General features: G+C 41.4%; 1 protein-coding gene across 2 annotated transcripts in view; it reads right to left on the minus strand.

Moving 5' to 3' along the window:
- Positions 1-11,752: 11,752 nt before the first annotated feature.
- Positions 11,753-25,247, minus strand: part of DDX11 (DEAD/H-box helicase 11) — a 100,356-nt gene continuing 86,861 nt past the window's right edge. For both annotated transcript variants that reach the window (XM_063447744.1, XM_063447743.1), the window contains 9 exons: positions 19,916-19,988; positions 19,571-19,674; positions 16,875-17,024; positions 16,621-16,689; positions 15,786-15,886; positions 15,558-15,642; positions 15,234-15,309; positions 12,774-12,928; positions 11,753-11,856 (listed from right to left, as the gene is read on the minus strand). In XM_063447744.1, the coding sequence (XP_063303814.1) occupies positions 11,815-11,856; positions 12,774-12,928; positions 15,234-15,309; positions 15,558-15,642; positions 15,786-15,886; positions 16,621-16,689; positions 16,875-17,024; positions 19,571-19,674; positions 19,916-19,988 (855 nt within the window). In that variant the 3' untranslated portion in view covers positions 11,753-11,814. The remainder of the gene's footprint in view (positions 11,857-12,773; positions 12,929-15,233; positions 15,310-15,557; positions 15,643-15,785; positions 15,887-16,620; positions 16,690-16,874; positions 17,025-19,570; positions 19,675-19,915; positions 19,989-25,247) is intronic.

Consider the following 25,247-nt stretch of genomic DNA (forward strand, 5'->3'; position numbering starts at 1 on the left):
ATGTGTGCCATGTCATGATTCCCTTTTATTCCAGAAGTTTGGTCCTTAAGGGGTTAAAGGGTATTTTTACCATACAATCAGCATTTCTGACCCCTACTGGTCAACAGCAAAACTGTCTTCACATGTCATATACAATTTACCAGCCAATATAAATTACACATAAGATTGTTTTAAACCTAACCATGAACCATAAATTAAACTCCAGCACAGGCTCAACTTCAGGTTTAATTCACAATAATTTACATTTCACATTAAGACCAACAGTGGTTCTATCAACACTGCCACCTACAGGTCTGTCAAGTACATTGACAATTTTCATGGGGTTTTACAAACACCAAAACACATTGTCACCTATAGGTCAACAGACAAACAACATTTCACATACCAATCAGTATCCAACTACACTGCCACCTATAGGGCACTCGGCAGATCTCCAGTGCACTTGCATATTGCAACACCATGTTCACTGACCCCTACCATTCAATAAGACATACAACAATTCACATAGCAAGTACTATATCAACATCTGGTATAAATACATATATTATTACACAGTATCAGACGCATCTGTATATACGTAACTGGTAATATAGGTCACATACATTTTTCACAGCACGCTGCTCACACAACAGACTTTCCCCTAGCAAAGGGACATACAACATACAAGGTGGGGACAGACCACTTTTTCACTTGTACATACGGCACTTAATGGGTTAAGATTTATACATATTTAACCAGTATGGCTACAATGTTTAATATTTACCATCACGGCACTTTACTTTTCACATATACTGTACGTATTAAGCTAAGCTTGGTCTATGCCATACGGATTTATCCATTCAGGTTACAGTTACTACTAAAAAACCTATACGGATTGTCAGGTTCAATACCATACTACCAGGTACATACACCTGCTCACGTAGTTATCCATCTCTTACCTTCCCTGGAATAGTAATAGTGTACTGGCAATTAAGGTTCTAAGGCCCAATAGGTATTACCCCCTTTTTTTCTCTGCATTATGCTTCGGTTAGTGGTCCCGCGAGGCCAACACCCCGCCTCACACTCAGAGGCATACACCCCTCGGGCCACTCGTGAGCTAGCCGCCTTGCATTGTATCATAGAGAGGGCCTCACCTGTCACTCCCCTTCCTATTTTCTGGTTACTGTCACTGACAGGCCAACATCCTGCCACAACGTTCGGTGGGCACACAGAATCCCCTCGCGCCAAGCATAGATAGAGCCTCTCAAGCCACTTGGCAACTAGCAGGGCCTCAGTCACCAAAAAACACCAAGCCTAATCGTTTCGCCTTACGACTTAGCTAGCAAGCCAGTACAAGACCCTTGGGTACAAATAATTGCAATCTTTATTGTTATTCAAGTATTTCTCAAAAAGATGGTGAAGAATCACCTCTTCCTAGCACCCCGGCTTGAATTGATACACCTTCAAGCAAAGGAGGAGATGTTGCTAGTCCAGCAGCAATCAGATCCTGGACGATCCCACACATTACCACCGACCTAAGGAGGTGACAAATCCCCTACCCTGCCACAGCAAGGAAAGCAGTTATTCAAACTCCTCCATACATCAACGGACAACACGGAGGCAGGGGAAGGCCCAGCTACACCAACTCAGGTGACACACAGGCCATGCTAGCCTCACTCAAACTCATGAGCCAAAAAATGTATGACAGACTGGCAATCTCAAGTCGGTCACCACAGCCCTCACAAGGCTGGGCCTCACGCTACTGTACAACCAGCACCAACCGAAACTCTGTTACCTGGTACAATCAATTCTTATGACACACAAGACGTTAACACTGCACATTTAATCCCAGCACATTGGGGAAGCAAGGCATATATATGTATGATAATGTAACTGTGATGGTTAGATCCAGGGGTTCCAGGTAAATCGGGAACTGACCATCCCTTGGTTGGGTTGGTATTTGGTATATGTAGAGATGTTTATTTGTGCAGGTACACATACAGAAGGGATTTTGTCCCAAACAAATCGACGAGCACCTCTGAACTACCAGAGACAATTGATATGAGTAGTTGCATTGCATATAGACTTTTGCATATATGTTCAAATGGTTTAGGGCACATGACAAACCATGTGTCCCAATACAACTTACAAATAACGTACTCACCATCTGTACACACCAATGCATTTTCAACACTACTGACTCATCACCCTTCCAGACTTGTAGTAGATTTACTAAAGCTCTGGAGCTTCAAAGGGCTCCCATACAGGTATCATAAATACACCTTCAAGGAATATAGCATGCCCTCACTTACAGTCAGCACAACAGAACCATTGGCTGTAAACACACTCATAGCCAAGATTTGCAGAGGGGTCTTCCAATCTCCACCATTTGCAGCATGGCACCAAACACATTGGTATTGTCACAAGGAAATCTTTCCTTAAACAAAGACTAACCATAGACTTATTGGCACCACACACCTCCGCTACCCCAAGTCTCAACTCCCTCATACTCTCCGAGGAGTTTCCTTACTATACAACACCATTGATCTACCTTTACAACTATCACTCAAGCATGGGTTGAAGCTTGGTTAAGTAAGACCAATATCATCAACGCAGTAAACGGCTACCATCTACCCTACACACTGGCACTTACATTGCATAAAATGGGCAATCCTTTCCCCGCTCAACTTTTGGGCTACAGATTATCCTACTATCGATATTCGCAGATACTCTGTGCTGGTCCACACTTCCAACATGACGATCAGAGGATGTCCCTAGACACCCCAGCAACAGCAGACCTGCACATGGGGGAGAATTTCTTTACCACTTGGCATGGTAAAAGCATGTTCATTCCAGGATTGTCTGACACTTCTCCAACAAGATGGTCAGACACGGCGTCTACCACAGGTTTGGCAGCGATCTACCGGGAATGATTGCTTTGGAGCTGTTGGCCATGGCATCCAGGTTTGGAAATTTTTCCACCACCTCAGCCCCTTTGGGGGATCTACCCCATTGTAGCAGCTGCTGTGGCATGGGGTAAATCATGGTCAGGGTCATCAATCAGTTGTTACTCAGACAACTAAGCACATGTCATATCATCAACAAACGCCACTACTCATTCATAAGGTCATGATATTTCTGGGGAACTCACTTGGTTGGCCACTTATCACATTTCTTTTACTTTCATGTACCAGGCGGGGATATACATCCCTGCCGACAATTGTCTCATTTATATTCCAGGCATGTTCATCATAGTCTTCCTACAGCCGCCCATACAGTCACGGCCACTCCTTCGTTCAAGAGACAAAATCATGGATTAGACATACTCATGCAGCATAGGATGCACTATCCCACCTAGCACTTTCGTCCCATACTTGTAGAATGCATAACACAGCTTTTCACTTGGCTTAAAGAATCTCATTGGAACACGACATAGCTCAACCTGTGTCATAACATTTCTCCTAGGTTTTGCTTCGTTTTGCCACCTTAAACTATCTCGCACACCATTAATTATATATTTTACAGGCATTCAACAACACAGGATAACCTATGGCCAAAACTACCATAACTTCATGCTATCATACCAGACAAGAATATACTCAGAGGTTTTCAGGAATCCATTCCCCCACGTTCCTCTCAGAGATTACCAATAGCCATCCAACTTTTCATCCTTATCGGACCTATTAGATCTACAACCATTCAATTATACTACCAAGTCGGCCATTACCAGCCATGCACATTGCCTTTCTCAGGCCAGAGACCACCACTCAGACAGATCATTGTCTTCAACGATCCCACGTACGTAAACACATATATCATTACCTATTGGCTCTACCACATTCCGAAACGAGTCAACACGCACCAGCAGTAGAGATAACATACTATCCTACCCACAACAAATTACAGTATTTAATTACTGGAAGGATTTTGAAGGTAGGAATCTAGGACTGATTCCTACCTTCAAAATCCTTCCAGGAATTAAATACTGTAATGCATTTAAGGAAATGTCTAAAATATATTTAAGGAAATATATATATATAATTAATATATATATATATATATATAGAAGGCGTATGCCTGAAGTTGTGGGAGGGATTTAGGCATATATAAACCCAGCAAACCCCTACTCACCTGTCTTCGTCGATTCCGGAAGTTCGCCTTCATTCCGCTTCACAGACCCTCTGACGTCATTCGTCCGCGACGTTCGCACAGCCCGCCGGTCAGCGCAGTTTCCACCAGAACGCTGGCATCAGTAAAGTCACCCGACAACTGTAAGTCCACTCCGTTAGATTAATTCATGTCGTTTATGCTTTCGCGTTCGGCTAACACAAACAGCTCATAATATCACTTACTCACGTTTCAAAAACGCCGTTCAAACTACGCATCTGATGTCGGCAGTACAATCACTTATCCTCCATAACGCTATTCTTAGGCTCAAATTCTCGTTAGTTTCGGTCTATGTTGGTAGTACTAAACTAGTTATTTTATCCTTAGAGTGGCATGCTTTTAAACACATATAACATTCTAATTTACAACCAATTTCAAGCACATGAACGTTTCTGCGTAACAGGAAGGTATTATTGTCTAGTATAGTGAGTCATGGTGACAGATTGGCAATAATTTGGGTTACATTAAATTCTACACATTACCATATCTTGAATTTCACTAGCAGTTGTTGTGGTATATACAAATGGGTTAAACCTAGTATGTGTATATTTTCATTTACTTGCTAAATTAATTTCTTTATTGATTGCTAAATTCATGGGTCTCCTCTGTATGCTTTGTTTTAAAATTTACAGGGGTAATTCTTCCAGGATACGTTCTGCAATTAAAGCTGTATTACAAGTTACGGTTTGGTTAGTAATATTTCCCTTCCTACACTACGTTATTCCTTCCTACCTTGCTCATTACTAATAGGAGTCGGTAAAAATTTTTCATAAACTAAAAATTGGCTTGTTTCTTTTTTATTTTATCTAACATCACCTGTGTCCATTTTCTGCAATTCGGGACGTCAGCAGTACAAGCCGACAGTGTAAATTACTCTCTAGGTCATCTTAAGTTAATCCTGTCACTAATTCATCGTGCAGGTAAGTCTAATAATATCACAATACGAGCACGTTCAGTCGCCGCTATTCCCCGTCCAGTTAGTCGTTGCTGGTTGCTAGGGTTTTAGGAGCCCAATAGCGGTAATCTTCCCCTGGCTTCTTCGCCTAGGTTAGTGGTCCCGCGAGGCCAACTCCCATCCTCAACTCGGAGGTACTACGCCCCTCGGGCCAAATCATAGTTAGCCGCCTCGCATTTTGTATAGAGAGGGCCTCACCAGTCACCCCCAGTCTGTCTTATGATTACTTCTCACCGAGAGGCCAACACCCCGCCACAACGCTCAGTGGCCTCAAATCCCCTCGCGCCAACTCATAGATAGAGCCTCTCAAGCCACTTGGCACTTAGCAGGGCCTCACCAGTCACCAACCTAGTTTAATTGCTTCGCCACGGTGGCACTAGCTAGTCAACCAGCACACACACACACACACACAAAAAAACAAAACAAAACAAAAAAAAAAAAAACAAAACAAAAAAAAAAAAAAAATTAACACTATGTTTCCTCTCATGCCGTAGCATGTCAACAGCCTCGGTTCCAGACGATGAACAATCAGTCGCAAGCACTCCGTCCAGATCTAGCTCCCAGCCAAGTCAGCCTAGTGCCTCATCCAGCTACAGATCCTGGACTATTCCAAAGATTACGGCCGAGCTGAATAGGAGGAATATTCCCTTCCCGGCTACAGCCAGGAAAGCTGAACTCTTCCGTTTGCTTAACGCCCAAATTGCGGAGGATTCACCAGGCCCTAGTTCTGACGGTTCTATACAGAATAGTTTAGCTGAACTGCGGAGCATGATGTCCTCTTTGGTCTCCTCTGTAGCCGGCATTAGTACCAGGCTAGATACCCTGGAAGCCTCTGGTCGGTCCGGCGTTACGGAAGTTCAGGTTCCTCTGGTACAACCAGAGTCCGACTTAGGAGGTAACGCCACTACTACTCCTGTCAAAAAGTCTAATATCATTAATCCTGTTCATTTAATCCCACAAAACCTTAGACGGGACATAATAGAAGGGAAGGATGTTAACTTAGCTTCCCTCCTCATCGCATCACAGGATGTTATCGAGAACAGGGCTTACACCTTTGAAGATATATCTGTAGTGATGAAAGCCAGGGACCCTAGGCTTAATAAAAAACGTAATATTCCCGAGTTCGTATTAGCCTTTGGATTATATAGAGACGTAATTTGCTCCGCTTTCCCGTACCGTAGGGAAGAGCTGGACTTATATTTGCACAAGCTGGTGGACCTAGCCTACAAGTACGGTGGTTATGCGTTCTACGACTACCACAAGTCCTTTTCAGCCAGATCAGCCGCATCCCTGGCACAGTTCAACACTCCCACTGATTGGAGTCAGTTGGACACTGAATTATTTTGTAGGCATTTCGCCGGGCTTAAGACACCAGCATGTGCAATATGCGCTTCAGCTTCTCATACTTCGAACTTTTGTCCTAGTACCGCAGTTAGTCCGTCTACTAGTTTCGCTTACCCAGACTATTCTAGTCAAAGGGAAATGAAGGACAAATTAGGCAGACCCATAGTGTTTCTCGGGAAAACGCAGGTTTGTAATAACTTTAATGAAGGGGGATGTAGTTATAGCGCATGTAGATTGCTCCACGTTTGTTCTGTCTGTTTCAGGGCACACGCAAAAACGATGTGCCCGAACAAACTGTTTCCGAAAAAGGCAATTACTCCAATAAATGTACCAAATTTGCAACGCTACCTGACTGCACATCCTTCTTCTCAATTAGCGGACTTTCTCATCTCCGGTTTCACCAAAGGCTTTCACACAGGTTTTGTGGCACTCCCTTCAGGCACACTAGAATGCCCCAACCTGCAGTCGGCAATATCCGACCCAGCCAGTCTAAAACATCTCCTCGACAAAGAGGTGGTAAATGGTTTCATGATAGGTCCCTTCACCACACCACCTTTCACGTCCTGGAGAACGAGTCCTTTAGGTATAGCCACGGGTAAATTCAACGACAAAAAGAGGTTAATAATTGACTTCTCTGCACCGCACTCTTCCACCTCCCCAAGTTTAAATTCCCTTATTCCATCCGAAGACTTCTCACTGCAATACGCCAAGATTGACGATGCCATTCAAGCCATTGTCAACCTCGGTAAGGCAGCCTGGTTGAGCAAAACGGATATCTCGAATGCTTTTAAGCTGCTACCTATTAAGCAGTCGCTCTGGCACCTACACGGGGTCAAGTGGCAAGGGGAATATTATTTTGCAACCAGGCTGACCTTTGGCTCAAAAAGTAGCCCGAAACTTTTCGACTTGTTTGCAGAGACCCTGAATTGGCTGTTACTCAACGAGTCCAGATGCCCAGTAGTAATCCACTACCTCGACGATTTTCTGTATATAGAACCTCACTACTGCACACCGCTCAGCCTACATAGGGCACTCTCCTTATTTGAGGAACTTGGTGTTCCCATAGCCGCAAATAAGTTCATTGTTCATTCCTCCCATCTCCGACGATTCTCCAGTTATCTGGACAGACGCTGCAGCTTCAGTCGGGTACGCAGCAATATTTGGGGACGAATGGGTATATGACAGTTGGCCGCCTGAGACTAACACACTAGATAACTTCGACAAAACCTCAGCGTTATTCGAAATCTTTCCCATAGTAGCAGCAGCACACATTTGGGGTGAAAATTGGAGGGGTAAAGCGGTTAAGTGTCTTTCGGATAACATCGCAGCCTGCAATATAATTAACAAAGGCCGGTCTCAGTCCCTGTCTATCATGAAGTTAGTAAGAAGGCTCACTTGGTTAGCAGCAAACTGGCAGTTTTACATTTGTTGTATTCATGTTCCAGGAATGTTCAATAACGCTGCTGACGCATTGTCACGTTTCAATTTTCAGGAATTTTTCCGCCTTCACCCTACTGCGAACAAGCAACCCAAAACTCCCCCACAGTTCGCAGATCTAATCATGCTTTAGATCAATTATTGGCCCAGGGTAGAGTTCTAGCACAGGCCGGGTTATCGGCAAACACAAAAAAAGCGTACAATAGGGCATTTGAAATGTTTAATAATTTTGTACGCAACTTTAACATAATAAATCGATTTTCAGTAGAAACTATGGTTGCATTTTCAACTTTTTGCCACATCTCATTAAAGCTTGCATACAACACCATCAAACTATACTTAACAGGTATACAACACTTCATGCTTACTATCTATCCCGATAAGACCCCTTTCTTGTCCACATACCCAATTAAAAACGTTCTTAAAGGTATCCAGAGACTAAATAACCATAAAACCCTTGAGAGACTCCCAATTGATAGTAACATCTTTGAGAAGATCTCTGAGCTCTTAGATAAAGGTCCTTTTGATTGCCCTACTAATCTGATAATTAAATCCGCAGCTTATTTGGCTTTTTTCGGATTCCTACGGCCCAAAGAGTTTTCAGTAGAAAAAATAACAGACACAGACACTTGCCTTAAACAGAAAAATTTGTCCAAAATAAATGATCATTATATATTAGTTATTCCCCGTACAAAAACAAGTCAAACAGGCCCCCCCGTGGAGGTTAAGTATTTCCCTACAGGGTCTAAGTGTTGCCCAGTCCAGGTGCTGGATAACTTGTTAAGTCAGCAGATTAGGAATCCAGAACTGCCGCTTTTGTCCCTACAAGGAAAACCACTCACGACAAAACACTTCATGCTATACATACGTTCATTATTACTTAGACTTGGCCTCAATCCAAACTCCTTCTCAGGACACTCGTTTCGAATCGGAGCAGCCACCACGGCTTCAAGTAATCATGTCCCATCGCACATAATAAAGAAAATGGGACGCTGGAAATCTGCAGTATATAACCGGTACATTCCAAACCCAGAGAGAGATCAGACTCGCTTTTCACAGTATGTCTAAATAATGTTTATTATTGTGATGTTAATAAATATATAAACGTTACTTACTTTTTGGCCTCTTTTTTACAGGCCTAGCCTCTCGTCGGTTTCGGCACACCTCAACCGACTATTATTTGTTAAAACTAAACCTACTTGGAATGTACGCCCCTTTTCATAATCCCGTACACAAATAGAAGGCGTATGCCTGAAGTTGTGGGAGGGATTTAGGCATATATAAACCCAGCAAACCCCTACTCACCTGTCTTCGTCGATTCCGGAAGTTCCCCTCCCACCACACCCTCTTCACATATCATTATAACCAGGCGGGCCCTCTTTTTTACAGGCCTAGCCTCTCGTCGGTTTCGGCACACCTCAACCGACTATTATTTGTTAAAACTAAACCTACTTGGAATGTACGCCCCTTTTCATAATCCCGTACACAAATATATATATATATGATACAGACGGTGTGCACTATGTGTCGATAATTTATTAACTATATTTCTAACTGGACCAGTGGATGGAAATTCTGAACAGAAAATATTGGATGAATTTTGTCCGAAATGAATGGGCAAAATTTGTTTTGGTCTAAGCTACATTTACTTTCATCAGAATCTATGTATTGTGCTAACAGAATTGCCTGGAAATGTGTTAATGAAGAAGTGAGGGAGTTCTAACTCCCCCTTTGTTTTAGTCCATGTAATAATTCTGATATCTGGGAACAGTGTTGCTCTGCCTATTACACACTCAGAAATTAGAAGCCCCTTCCTCTTTCCATCAGCCAGCCCTAATTCTGTCGATGGGATTGTCCCCTTCCAATGATCATTCTGTAATAAGGTAAACTCTATAAAACAAAACATTTAAGGTGGACAGAAACAAGAGGTGCAAAAGTTGCTGCACTAGTGAATATAGAATCTAGAGGAAGGGCAAGGAGTACCTTAACGTGTGCTGACATAAAAGGAAAATAGGTGAGTTCTCTGGAGAAATGGAATATGTAAGTTACCAAGTGTGATTATGCGCCACTGTATTAACTAATTTGCTTATAGGGCTATACAATGTCATGGGGAAGCGCTCAACTCTAAAACACCTTTTTCTTTATCACTAATCCTTTGCTTACGATTATTCTCACTTAATATACGGATTACTTTATGCTCTGCATTCCCATAATGTTTTTAAGTCCCTTTTCTACAAAATTTTTACACAGAAATGCTATAATAAAATAAAAAACTTCTTATAAAGACTGTATGGGAGCATGATGGAAGCCTTAAGTACCCTCACTGTGAAAACTGACAAGAAGTGGTGCTTCATTCTCCTGATCTAACTATAATTGCTCTTTAAAATGACAAACCAAACAATATCTAACATTCTGATTACAATTTAAATGGAAGCAGGAAGTCTTTGAATGTTGCAGTTAACTCATTTGAAGCCACGACAGGGATTGACTGGGAGCATTTCGACAGCGTCTGTACATTTGTGCCAGTAAACTGGTAACTGAATTCCAGACGGCGTCTGTCCATTTGTGCCAGTAAACTGGTAACTGGTTTCCAGACGGCGTCTGTCCTTTTGTGCCAGTAAACTGGTAACTGGTTTCCAGACGGCGTCTGTCCATTTGTGCCAGTAAACTGGTAACTGGTTTCCAGACGGCGTCTGTCCATTTGTGCCAGTAAACTGGTAACTGGATTCCAGACGGCGTCTGTCCATTTGTGCCAGTAAACTCGTAACTGGTTTCCAGATGGCGTCTGTCCATTTGTGCCAGTAAACTGGTAACTGGTTTCCAGATGGCGTCTGTCCATTTGTGCCAGTAAACTGGTAACTGGTTTCCAGACGGCGTCTGTCCATTTGTGCCAGTAAACTGGTAACTGGTTTCCAGACAGCGTCTGTCCATTTGTGCCAGTAAACTGGTAACTGGATTCCAGACGGCGTCTGTCCATTTGTGCCAGTAAACTGGTAACTGGATTCCAGACGGCGTCTGTCCATTTGTGCCAGTAAACTGGTAACTGGTTTCCAGACGGCGTCTGTCCATTTGTGCCAGTAAACTGGTAACTGGTTTCTAGATGGCGTCTGTCCATTTGTGCCAGTAAACTGGTAACTGGTTTCTAGATGGCATCTGTCCATTTATGCCAGTAAACGGTTTCTAGACTAGGTATATCAATACAGATAAAATGTGCATTGCCAACTCTGAATGTGAAATCTGCTTAAAAGGGTAATATCCCTATACGAAGGGGTATTTTAAGGGATCTGCAGACAAAGTTTAGACGTGTTACCAGACTGTGAAAAAAACATAGTGACATTGTTATTTACTAAACTCCCATTTTTTTTGCGAGGTAATTTTAAATGGCAAAGCGGAGACAAAAATAGCCAAGTTGTGACTATAGTAGTTTTTGGAAAAAAAATCCAGATCAGCTAATTTTATCTTAGTTTTTACATTTGTAATTAATTTGTGAAAATTCTGTTTCGTGAACAGCTGCCCCATTTCATAGGTGAAAAAAAAATTAAAAAAATCCTACAGCTAAACCTTGATCTCCGACCATAAATGTCAAATGAGAAAACATTCATGGCAACCCCAGCAACTGGTATAAATTACATACTTACTGGACCAATAACAGCAAAAATAGTCCTGTTCCATAGCATTATATATTGGATCTCCTATTAAGAAGGTAATGTGACCAAAGTTTATCGATTTAGATCCATGCCATTTCATGTATATGAAGTATGTTGCAGAAATTAGAAGTAATGCAAACCGGATGCTGGCTTCAAGTTTGTAAGAAATAGTTTTAATACAAATTGGAACTTTAAATATAACTTTAAACAAACATGTCTAGAACTATGTACACGAGGTTTTGCTTTCTGACGGCGACCAAAGCTTCTCCAGTTATTCAAAACTGCTCAGGAAATGGACTCAGAAATCAATTTCTTCTGCTGAAAAAACTGCAGGCATAAAGGAAAGGGATTCAGTGACCATACAGAATCAGGCAGGTCAAGCAAAAACATTGGGAGCCGATACATTACAGAATAGTTTGGATATGGGAGGAATTTAAAGGACCCGCCAGGCATCCTTTAAAGCATCCTATCTTGAGCAAGAATGCACAAGATAAAGGTATTATGCCCCTATTTACTTGCACAAGCATTCTTTGTATGTATTTAAAGAACAAGTGACTATATTTGTAACTGATGGTCCAGGCACTCAAATTCAATCCAGTGGGCAGATGTATTTGTTTAAATATACATAGGGATTAAGGAGAGAGCGCAGGTAATTTGTCTTTCTTTGGTTTTTACTATATATGTTGGGGCTGATGTGTACTGTAGTCGTTGCTGCCGCCCAGGAGTGATGGGAGTGAGCGCAGGACTTATCTTTCTAGATTTATTAGAGCAAAGTAGAAACAACGTTTCTGCCTACAACAGGGCCTTTGTCTGCCCACTGGATTAAACTTGAGTGCCTGGACCTTACTTTTTTTGCAAATCACACTGTGAGTGAGGATTGGCCAACCTCAGGGCCGGTTGCACCCTGGGATCCAGGAGAGTGCGGTATCCATATTGGTAATTATATTTGTCAATTAACACCTATATGCATTTTCCTGAAACAAAAAATCTGTGTTGGCTCAGTGATCTCAGCTATTTACTGGTTTAAGAGGACATCAATGCCTGGAAATTTGGTGCAAAAGAGACAGATACAGAGTTATATTTTTACCGTCTATAATACAGTGAAATTAATGATAAAACCGCCCAGTCTAACTTTCAGCATCCTTACTTAAGAGTTCATTTACTGGCACATAAGGTCTAAGTCCCCACCAATACAAGTCGTTAAACTGCACATACAGACATGTACTTTAAAATAAAAAGCAAACCTTCCGTATTGTTGCGAAAGCTGCTCCAAATGAAGTCTTCACTTCTGTGCTGCTGCGGATCCACTGGGGCAATTTGCCGAGGATTGCAGGACGGGAGTATCTGTGGTCTAATAACACAATACTGGCATAATCTCCACTGTGTCGGATTGCCCTCCCTAAAGAAAGATTACCGTAAACCTTAATAGGCACATATAAAAAAGCACAAGCAGAAATTGATTACATATACTTGCAATAATCTGCAAGCCAGTGAGGTCACCTCCTTGCCTCTTTGTTCCCTTCCCTCATCTATAGGGGGTTTCAATGTGAAATACAGAAAGTTTATATTTAAAAATCAGGTAAGAATAAAGGATTTGTACACCCACTGTTACAGAAAACAAATCCTTGATTTCTTCTGTATTTTATAATTGACAAAAAGCATGAGCACATTTCCAGTATAATATATATAAAATATTTTCAATTGGCTTGTATGTAGCCACATAGCCTGGTGCCAGTGGCGTACCTCCCACGGTCGCGGCTGGGACCAGGCCCCTCATTCCAGAGGGCCTGGCTGCAGCCACAACCCCTGTGACCGTGGGGCGCCTAGATGCCGCCCCCTCAGTGTTCGCCCTGTCATAGGGGGGCCCAAGAGGTGGCCCGCTTGCCACCTAATGGACCCTCCGGCGGGCAGCACAGATCCTGTCAGATGCGGCGAGGGAGCGGTGCTCTCTCTGCTCCCTCACGCGCCGTTTGCTGATGCCGGGAGCCAGAATATGATGTCACATTCCTGTTCCCGGCATCAGTAGACAGCCCATGATGGAGCAGAGAGAACACAGCTCCCACGCCGCGGCTGACAGGAATTCTGCAGCCCGCTGCACTGAAACCTCACGGAACCCCATAGGGACAGATCTACGCCAGCTCTCCAGGTAGGGAGGCTGGGTGAACATTAAATATTAATAATTTGTGTACGTGTATATGTCTGAGTGTGTGTGTCTCTACATGTGTCTGTATGTATGGGTCTCTGTGTGTGTGTGTGTCTGAGTGTGTGTGTCTGCATGATTGTGTATCTGTTTGTCTGCATGTGTGGGGGGTAGGAGGTAGATGAATGGGGGTGCCCCAGGGCAATTTTCGCATTGTGGCCCCGTGGTTTTTAGTTTCGTCTCTGCCTGGTGCTTAGGTTTCTCTAGCCAATTACAGCTAAGTTAGCAGGTGCATTTCAGGTCAGTTACCATATTCAGACAAATGTATCATTGGAAATCACTTGCCTTTTAAAAAGTAAAAAAGTCCATATGTTGGAGAGGAAACAGATATGTTGCCTTTGTTTCTCTATCTATGCATGCAGATCATGGGTTTAGCAATTTATTGAAATGTGCACACGCATTCTTCATTCGCTTTCTGCTGCTCAGGTTCTCTTGCTAAGAGCCCTATCTTGCTTAAACATTGCACTGTGTGTAAACACTAAATGTGCATAGTGTTTAATTTTTCTAAAAATCCATAGTTAAGGTTCCAAAGTAACTTTAAATAAAAAGTAGAAGTTGAATAAACCTTTGAAATGTGAATTTCCTTTTGGAAAAATGTTTTTACTTAGTTTATCGTTTAAAGGAACACTTTCAACGTTAAAAATAAATATATTTAACGTCAGAATGTTTTTTCTTTTTCTGAAACACAATGTCTGCCTGTGCTCATTTGCATGTCAAGCTAGGAATGCTGTGATCGTTGTGGAAGCATGAATTATGGAGTTTCTACACTCAAGAAGAACTTCTCAAAGTACAATTTGATAAATGCAGGTGATGCAAAACAATATTACTCATTAGCTGAATTTGGTGGGATTAGGCTTTTAAGGATACTGAACCTTTTTGTAGCACTTTCTCAGAAATGACAACATTTTACAGTGTACAAAATCCAGAGCACTCACTCATCCACTAAACAGCAATTTTAAAGTTCACAGACTTTATTAGTTAAAAAAAAAACAACAACAACCTAATCTAGGCAAAAAGGTGCCTCATTCCAGTGCCCTATTTAAGCTGGTACTGCAGAGAGCCCCAGATGAAAATATTTTCCCCAAGTAAGTGGGTTAATTTCACAAGAGCAGACATTAGGCTGCTAGAGTAGGACCTGCCAAATATTTTTTTGGCGTTGTGGCTTATGTAATGTATGATCATATGATGTAACTAAACCCCCATTATTTTTTACCTAGGTTGGGCATTTTAAAAATGTAAAAAAATAAAAAATAAAAAAAGTGAGCTTTGAAGTTGCTGTTTAGTGGACGAGTGAGTGCGTTGGATCTTATGTATTGCATGAATTAGCCCTAGCAGCACTCAATTTATGCACGTCCAGGTGTGTGCAGCCCCCTGTTTTCACAACATTTTACAGTGTAACAGAAAAGGGACAGCATATATGCACTAAAACCATTACATTAAGAGGTAGAGGTTTTGGTGCTTCGAGTGTCCCTTAAATTCAAGTCTGTGCAGAATGTGAACTTACCAATGGACTGATTCACAGCTTTCATGCATAGGTTTTCAATCAGGATTTTTCCTGGGGACACACCATTTGTCTTAGGCTGTGAAAGTGAACATGTAAAGATAACATATCTTAACAAAGTATTATGATGGAAAATAAGGTCCCATCATGCATTCTAAACCCAATTAGAGCAAGAGTTCTGCAAGTTACCGGTAATCCTGAGACAGAGGTTAATACAAACTGGGATGCGGGAAACCCATATTATGTACATTTGTATATGAATTGGATAGTGAGCAGAAAGGAAAGTTAAACCCATTGCACCCAACAAGAGACTCCACTTCCTATTACCAGAGTGTGATCCAGATACGACATCTTTTCCTGAAGTTCTGGGGATCGTATATTGGGATATGGCATGCCTACCATTACAACACACCTGTAGCAGGGAGACACAGTAATTAGGAGAGCAGAAACACTAGTCCAAGCAGTGAGAGGTTAATGAGTGCACTGATCTCTTCTGGTAAACACTTATTAGAAATAGAACCAGTGATGGGCCTGCAGCAGATTCATATGACATACCTGCCCAAGTAATCCGAAAAGTTAATCCCTTCGCTCATCTTTCCTCCAACTACAGATAATAGCAGTGCACCAGTCAGAAGACCCCCGGACTGGCAACTGTGCTATCGGGACAAACAAATGGCCACTCAGTATTCGCAATACACTGTATACAGATAGACACTATTCCACACTACTGCACATGTTAATATCCTAAAATAATACAGAATGATGGCACGCTTTAGCATTGCAGACATTTGTTAACAATTCTCATGCTATATAGCGAGGCACTAGCACATGTTTGCCTCCAAAGAAATTTACATCTACTGGAAGTGGTTTAATGTTTCCTGTACGTGGGGTAACAGTTTGTTGATGTGGCTGGAATTTCCCCCCACTTTGTAGCAAAATAGAAAAACTGCTTCCAAAGTTTTCTTCTTCTTTTGCATCAAAAGCAGAAACAGAGATGAGTTAGAGGCTGAACTAGATTGACTTGATTCTTTTTTTTCAGCCAATATTATTAGTATGTAAATGTCCTGTGGTGGGAACACGTTGCAATAAGCGCACACATCTCTCTGTCCTTAGCTGTAATCTGTGAAGGGACTGGGAGGTGATTTAGAGACAGACCCAGCCATTCTGTCAGAAACATTTGCTGAAAAGTGCAGCACAAAAGTAAAAGTAACTTTTCAAAATAAAGTTTTACTATAATAATAAATCTACCTTACTGGTAAAACAAGCAGAAAACAAGCCCCCCCGCCCATCTCCCATCTCTAATGATCACCGAGATGACCTATTACTTTCACTCTCTCTCTGCCTTTTTAAAACTCCAGGAGCTTACCCCCGTCTTTGTCTTATTTCTTACCTTGATGCATTTGGAATACTCAGCTAGAACCTGGTCCACTTGATTTGCCTTCTTTGGTTCCTGAAATATCTGTTATGGATATAAACTACAGGTTAAGCTGCAGCGGAAAAAGCCCTTTTCCAGCCCAATTTTCGACCCCATTTCACATCAAATATTTATATATCCATCCTTTTGTAGTAAAGGGCTAAACATAAACCTGCAGAAACCTGAAACTGGAGAAATTGGTAGTACACACACATTCATGAAACAACTACCTTTTTCTTTAGTCCCAGACGTTTTATGATCCCAGTCTTCTCCCAGTGATCCTGAACACGCTTCTGGTACTCATAGGAAGGGAAAAAGCAGACAAGCCCTCCTGGGACCACATTACACAGGTTTGTCAGGACTCGACCAACCTCATCCATCTGCAGAAAGGAAATTACACTATAACTTGTAGAGCAGATAGTAATAGAACAATATCAGTTGTACATACTAGTATGCATAGAATGAGGGTACTGTAATGTATGAGCCCAGTAATAAAGCAGTTAAAGACTCATTTTGGTGATATGAAGTTCAAGGTCATGGTGCCTTGAGTATGTATGTGTAGAGTTTCACGATGAAACTCTGCACATAGGGAGTTTAAATACTACTGAAGGTGTAACTATGCCAGCATCACTTGGTTGTCACCACCCAGCCCATAACTTTCAGTGCACAGAATTGCATTCATTAGCGACAGTTGCAGCTTCTAGGGCTTTGCAGAAACCGGAAGTGCATCATTAGACCTCCAGGCAGCATCAGAGTCTAGCAGGAACCCAGGTAAGGGGGCAAACTGGGAGATGGTACTCCTAGCATCATAATTACTGCTGCGGTTGTAGTGGTTATGATGGTTAGAGTAACCCTTTTAACAAAGATCTGCAAATAAAGCTAAATAATGAGCAGCAGCAGAAATGTTAAGCATTAAAATGAACAAATATGTTATCAACTAGGTAAAGTTTTACCTACTTTTTGTACTGTTCTAGATGAACATTTTGAATTATTATCAGATCATGGAAAATCTTGGTTTAATGTTACAAGTTAAAAAGAAGCTACTGAAGCAGCCGAGCTGAAGGGCCGCACACAATCAGAGCTCTGAACATACAAGCGAAAAAAAAACACTTGAAAGACCCTAAAATCGTGACAAATAATATCGGGGTACCCCTCAAGAACGAGCAGCAACATCATGGGAAGAAAAACTAAAAAGCTTAAGCCTGAAAAACAGCGGCAGGGCTTGGATATTGGTGATCTGCTGAGGCAGGCACACGGAGCGGTGAGACCAAAGATAGCCGACTACACAGACATACTCAGAAATTTCGGACGACATGTCCCCGGACGAGGAGGTAGGGACTTACCCTGTAGCCTTAAAGCCTGCACCGCGGCACAGTGAACGAGACAACTCCCCGGTGACTACCGCAGTGCTGAAGACACTTCTGGCAGATCTACAGAAGAGTATCCTAACAGACGTTGCACTAATCCGTACTGACCTACAAGGCCTGACTGGCAGAATAGTGGGGCTAGAGACTGCATCCAGCGACCAAGCACAGCAGATAGCGACGTTGCAAAAGGCAGTCCAAGGGCTCCAACTGCATAGAGAGCAGACTGACCGCCACTTCACCACCATTGAAGACTGGAGGCGGAAAAACAACCTCAAAATTCGAGGCATCCCTGAAGAGGTCCCAACCGCGGAGATCCCGCATTTTCTGAGGCGCCTGCTAGGCAACATACTCACCCCAAGACACAGTAAAACGGTGGGAATCGATGGGTTCTTCCGAGTGCCAAAGTCCCCCAGAGCACCAGACAACGTACCTAGAGACCTGATCCTCCGGTTGCAGAGCGGCAAAGACAGGGCAGCAGTGCTGGCGGCAGTGAGAGACCACACACCATACGCATTTGAAGATACGGCCCTCGCTTTTTTCCCAGACCTGTCGGGAAGCACGCTAGCCTGGCGAGGAACACTCCGACCGTTCACCACTCTCTTGAGGCAGCGACAAATACCATACCAATGGCGGCCAACCCGCACCCTACAGATCCAGGAGGGAGCAACTAAACACCTGATCCACAACCTTGCGGAAGCAGCGGCCCTCCTACCCGCTCTCAACATGCCTCCAGACGCCCTGACACCAACCGGGAACGGGGCAGCCTCTACTTCGCACCAGTGGAACCCAGAGACTGTGATCCCCTTCTCCCCGAGACGGAAGGCTAAAGGAGGATACACAACGGCTACCACATGAGGAGAGTGCCAAGATGGACATTCAACACTTTACTCTTATTCCACCACCTTGGGTGGTAAAGTCAACAAAGTTTATGTTTCCCCCGCTTACCCAGACATGCTCAACTCACGACACACGAGGCTCACTAACAACCTTGACCGACTCACATTCAGACCGACAGCCCGCATAGAGCGGATCAGATCCCCCCCACACACACGCCCTTAGGAGCCATTACCCACGAACATTCATTCCTGACTAGCACTGAGGGCGCCCTTAAGATGGGAACCACGCCACCACGGAACATACAGCAGTCGCGACCTATATTTAAACCGCGACAGCTTACCCACGACAGTTGGGTCTAAAGCACACTACACTGCCAGTATTCAACAGGACCCAGAGTCTCATACCCAGGCGAGTTCACATCACTACACATAGCTAGCCCTGCACGACATCAGACCTTAACGATTGCAATTAAAACCTAAAACAGTGCTGTTTTCTATATGTGCCATGTTTGCTTCTTATTGAATGTTCATATTGTGTTTGGTACAGCTGTCGTGGCGCACCAATCGTGTATGTTATCACCAGCACAATAAAATAAAGAATAAAAAAAAAAGAAGCTACTGGTTATTTCAGACATGTTCTTGGCTGAACATGTTTCATGCTAGCAAAAACCCCAAGAATAGTTGTCTAAGCAGAATACAAAGTATAGAAGCAATAACACCTACCATCTCTGGCAAATCTCTCTTCTGATAAGTGAATTCCAGCTGCTGATTGGTTGGTCCTGTGCACAGCACTATGGGTAGTATGTTTTCAGGAGGAATTACATGACCTAATGTTGAAAACAGAAGAAACTCATTAGTTATTTTTTTTATGAGATAGTTTATAAGATATAATACAAGTATTAAAGTTGGAGAACAATGATCAGTGTGATCAGTAATGTATCACCTAATGAGGAACAACTCCTCAAGCTTGGTTGTTACTGGCTGAGGCACATGCAGGTTTGTTTGACGACAGTAAGGTATAAAAGCAGGTACTAGCATATGTTGGAGAATAGATATGGAGCAACTCACCACAAGAGAACTCAACAATCCGGTCCTGGTTGAGACCAGCTGATATGAGAAGCTGTTGTTTGAAATCTGATATCTGCAAATAAAGCCATGTGGATAAGACATCTATAAATCAAGCAAAGGGTGCACCTAGTTCATATATATAAAATGGACATTAAAAGGTCACTTGAGGCAACATAACCACTTCATCTAGTTGACAATGTGCTCATTTAAATGTCAAGCTGGGAACTCTGTGACAGTTGTGAAAACTTGATTTATCGAATACAGAGATACCCAGAAACGGTTGTAAAATAGGAGAGTGCCAAGCTGGGAATCCACATGTGTAGTTGTTTAAAATACCGTTGATGTTACATCACAGCATTGTTTACTTTCAGTCAGACTATACATTTTGGTGTTTATGTAACATATAAACCCTTACTGGCCAGCTTTATGATACATGGGGCCTATTTACTGAAGTCTAGGTCCTTTGGACACAGAAAAATTTATCTGCTCAATTTTCAATTGGCTCTCTTCCTTCCCATCCCTCACTCATGTGCACAGTTCCACAAGTCTTCCTTCACTCCTTCCTTCCTATTCTTAACCCCTCTAGTTTACCTTCCCATTTGTAATCTCTTATTTATATTATCTCTTCTCTATTCCTCCCACTCTCAGGATTTTACTTTCTTTTCTCTTACAATTTTTTTTTACAAATCAAAACCGATGTATAATCCTGACATTTGTGATATAAAAAAAGTGTGGGTGGCGTAATTGTTTTTTTTCCCCATTTTGTACTGTCTTGATGTGTTTTCACTATGGTGAGGCTACGCCTTCTGTAACCTTTTTCGAGCTAACAACTTAACACAACATTTTTTTAACATAGCTATTGTCTAAATTAGCTGGCGCTGTACTGTGAGTGAGGACAGAGAAACTTGTTAGCAGTTTAACCTCTTGGTACAAGAGGCTGAGAAAGGAATTGGTCATTAGGACGGCCCTCTAAAGGTTACACAGCCCAAACTGTGAACAAGCTTCCTATGTTGAACATTTTAGATACAATTATACCAGCAGCATAAATGAAGGGTACTTTGTGCAAGATGTGATTAATGATGCTAATCCATTATACAGGCTTGTGAAAACGGCAGAAGAAAATAAAAATTAATAAAGATCTGTTGAAAATAAGATGAGGCGTTAATTGTCAATTAAAATAGTACTAGTTAGCAATGATTAATGTTTTATTAACATAAATATAGCAAACGGCTATGCTTGGGAAGCTATTCCCTGGGGGTTAATGGTTTCTTCATAATCCCCTATAAACAGCATGACATTTATAATCACATGCATTCTATAACAAAGTTTGCTATAGAGAAAACAAAATTACTGATTAGGTGGATATAGAAAGATGAAAACACAGCTTTATTAAAGGACTTTGTCAATACCTCCATGATTTATATAAGCAATACAAATACATTTATTCTGCACAACAATAAAACAAGTAATGTGGGCCCTTGAACTCCACTAACCTATCTATACCCAACGATCCAGCACAAGGCTTGTTCCAGGTTACCATGGAATTGCATTCTGGACCCTAGGTATTGACCTAATTTGATTGCCATAGCACACAGTCATCTTTAATCCCTGCATCCAAACAATGCCCATCATAGTGCCTCATTAACTGCCATGCATACATAGGTCACATGCACTTCAGAAGGGCCATGGCACACTCATTCTTTATAGCCCAAATTTACATATGCTTTAAATAATGTATATCTACTCTTGCAGCAGCTGCACAGAATGACTTCAATCTGAAAAAGAGATTCTTAGTTTCTTCATACCAGGTACGTACTCTGGTCTAAGAATATGGCACCGATTGTATATGGCTGTAAAAGGTGTTTATGTCACTTTAAGGTCAGCTGTCAAAGAAACATGGCATAATGCCACTTTATAGACCATAACATTCATTTTTATGCAAACTGTTACCAAATGTGTTTTGCTTCCATTTTGTGACCTTCCTATGCTGTACCTAATGGACTATAATTTAATAATTATGATTAATTGAAAATATATGATTATGGTGTTCCGTAACCCTACTTACAAGTTATGCAGTGATATGTCATGAGTCTTAACCTCCCTGGCGGTATGATTATGTCAGGAATTTTGTACCAAAAGCGGTACCATTTTTTTGCATTTGAATTACCCGCCCAGTTCCGCCCCCATGAGCCTCTGTGGCTCACAGAGACGGAACCAGGAAGTCAGATGGAGGCATCCGCCGGGGCTCTCACCGGCAATCACAGCGCGGGGGCATCGCTGGATCGCAAGGAGAAGTTAACCCCTTCAGGATGGAGTCAATAGTGCACGTTCTGATCAAAACAAAACGTAAACAAAAACTGGAATTTGCGCTATATGTCTGTTCACCCGTAGTTCCCCTCTTTCAAATTATATGCACCCACACTTATTATATATAATTTTGTTCAGGAGAAACAGGGCTTTAATCTATCATTAACTATTCATATATGGAACATCATTTATTATGAATAAAAGTAAAAACAATGTGAGAAAATAAGATTTTTTTTTTTAAATTTGCATTTCCGTCTGACACTTTAACTGTGAATGTCATAATACTGTTAGGTTTTACTGCAAAAAAATGCACATATTTGTAATCAGCGATGTCTCACGAGTACAACAGTACCCCCCATTAACAGGTTTTATGTTGTTTTGGAAAGTTACAGGGTCAAATATAGAACATTCCATTTTCAAATTGAAATTTGCCAGATTGGTAATGTTACCTTTGAGACGGTGTGGTAGCCCAGGAATGAGAATTACCCCCATAATAGCATACCATTTGAAAAAGTAGACAAGCCAAGGTATTGAAAGTGGGGTATGTTTAGTCTTTTTTAGTAACCACTTAGTCACAAACACTGGCCAAAGTTAGCGTTCATATTTGTTTTTGTGTGAAAAAAGCAAAAAACAAATATTTGGCCAGTGTTTGTGACTAAGTGGCTACTAAGAAAGACTGGACATACCCCACTTGCAATACCTCGGGTTGTCTACTTTTGCAAATGGTATGCCATCATGGGGGTAATTCTCATTCCTGGGCTACCATACGCTCTCAAAGGCAACATAACCAATCTGGCAAATTTCAATGTGAAAAAAATGAAATGCAAGCCTTATATGTGACTCTCTAACTTTCCAAAACACCATAAAACCTGTACATGGGGGGTACTGTTATTCTCGGGAAAACAATAACTATCCCTTACTGAGATAGTGAGTGATATACTAAAGTGCCTGAATAAAAGCAGCTCAACACAAAAAGTGGAATACCTTAATCCACAATAAAGTGCAAAATATAAGAATAAAAAGGTATAAACAATATACCAGCAAGTGGAGCGCTATAATTAATATTAATATAAATAATGAGGGGGTATACTCACCCCTCCAACATAGTGATAAAATGTGTCCAAATGTACATACAAAGTAAAACAACAAAAAGAGAGAATATAGTGCAGATGGTTTACAAAAATCAAAAATGAATTATAGTAGCAATTGGTTGAAACCACTCACATGGGTTGGAGCCTATAAGCTATTGGCTCCGTAAGTGACTCCTTTTTGCTCTTGAGGCAGCAACACACCCCTTTATCCCAAACGATGTTCTCCCGAAGATATGGAACAAGCAGAGAGAGAGAACCTCATAGGTGGTATTGTACAGATAGTGTATACAAAATAGTGAGATAGTAATTGTTATGCTCACCTTAGACAGAGCCTTGAATTCCTGGCTCTGAGGTTTGTTGGCAATATGCTAATTTATTGGGATAGCATTCCCCACATAGTGTTCCTGGAGGCTAGAAAGGACTATATGGACTGATATAAAAAAATATCGATTTATTGTAGAGATAAGAAATAATAAAAACAATATTAAGACTTCTCAAAAGCATATAAGCTAAAAGGTAGAAAGTCCAAGTATAAAAGTCCAAAACTCCAGCTAAACGCGTTTCACTCTTGTATGAGCTTCCTCAGTAGCTGTGAAGTAGCCTCAGGAATCTTCCACTTTATAAGTGTTCTAAAGTTAATTCAGATCCTCCCTTTGGGGTCACAGGAAGTGTGATTATCCAATCATAAGGTCAGAGTCTCTTTCAAATTTCTTATACTGATCACCTGTAGTAAAAAAGCTTACATTGGCTGAATTGCCTGTCAATAAATTAAAAAACTTGATTAGAACGAATTCTATTGGTGGTTGGATGGGGCTTTCTTTTTCAAATTTCTTATATTGATCACCTGTGGTAAAAAAGCTTGCATTGGCTGAATTGCCTGTCAATCAATTAAAAAACTTGATTAGAACAAATTCTATTGGTGGTTGGATGGGGCTGTCATGCATAGCACCCATTATGGGCAGTGGTTGGCGGAAGTGACATCACTTCCGCCCTCCAACATCTTCCCAAATGTCATTGTTAGTAAAAAATAAAAAAAATAAAAATAAAAAAAAACATCATGGGCAGTGGTTGGCGGAAGTGACATCACTTCCGCCCTCCAACATCTTCCCAAATGTCATTGTTAATAAAAAAAAACAAAAAAAAAACAGAATGAATATTAACAAAGTAAAATAAATAGATGGGTACAATAACAGAGAGGTATCCCTCAAATATAACATAAAATAAAAGGGATTACCAAAATGGGGGTCGATTAAAAACTTACTGAATGAGAGAGTGCAATCAAAACAAACTCCTCCCATTGGAATTCAAGACTTCATTTTTTAAAAGGACATAAAACCAAATGGTATAAATTTTCAGTTGGTGCAGATATAATATGATAGTGTTAAATGTATGTTAAAGATAATTAAAGGAAATGACAGAGTTCAAAATCTATATTTAGACCTTTGGGTTGTAACCACTGCCCATGATGTGTTTTTTTTTTTTTTTTTTTTTACTAACAATGACATTTGGGAAGATGTTGGAGGGCGGAAGTGATGTCACTTCCGCCAACCACTGCCCATAATGGGTGCTATGCATGACAGCCCCATCCAACCACCAATAGAATTTGTTCTAATCAAGTTTTTTAATTGATTGACAGGCAATTCAGCCAATGCAAGCTTTTTACCACAGGTGATCAATATAAGAAATTTGAAAAAGAAAGCCCCATCCAACCACCAATAGAATTCGTTCTAATCAAGTTTTTTTAATTGATTGACAGGCAATTCAGCCAATGTAAGCTTTTTTACTACAGGTGATCAGTATAAGAAATTTGAAAGAGACTCTGACCTTATGATTGGATAATCACACTTCCTGTGACCCCAAAGGGAGGATCTGAATTAACTTTAGAACACTTATAAAGTGGAAGATTCCTGATGCTACTTCACAGCTACTGAGGA

Source organism: Pelobates fuscus, chromosome 3 (assembly GCF_036172605.1).
Source record: "Pelobates fuscus isolate aPelFus1 chromosome 3, aPelFus1.pri, whole genome shotgun sequence".
Classification (NCBI taxonomy): Eukaryota; Metazoa; Chordata; class Amphibia; order Anura; family Pelobatidae; genus Pelobates; species Pelobates fuscus.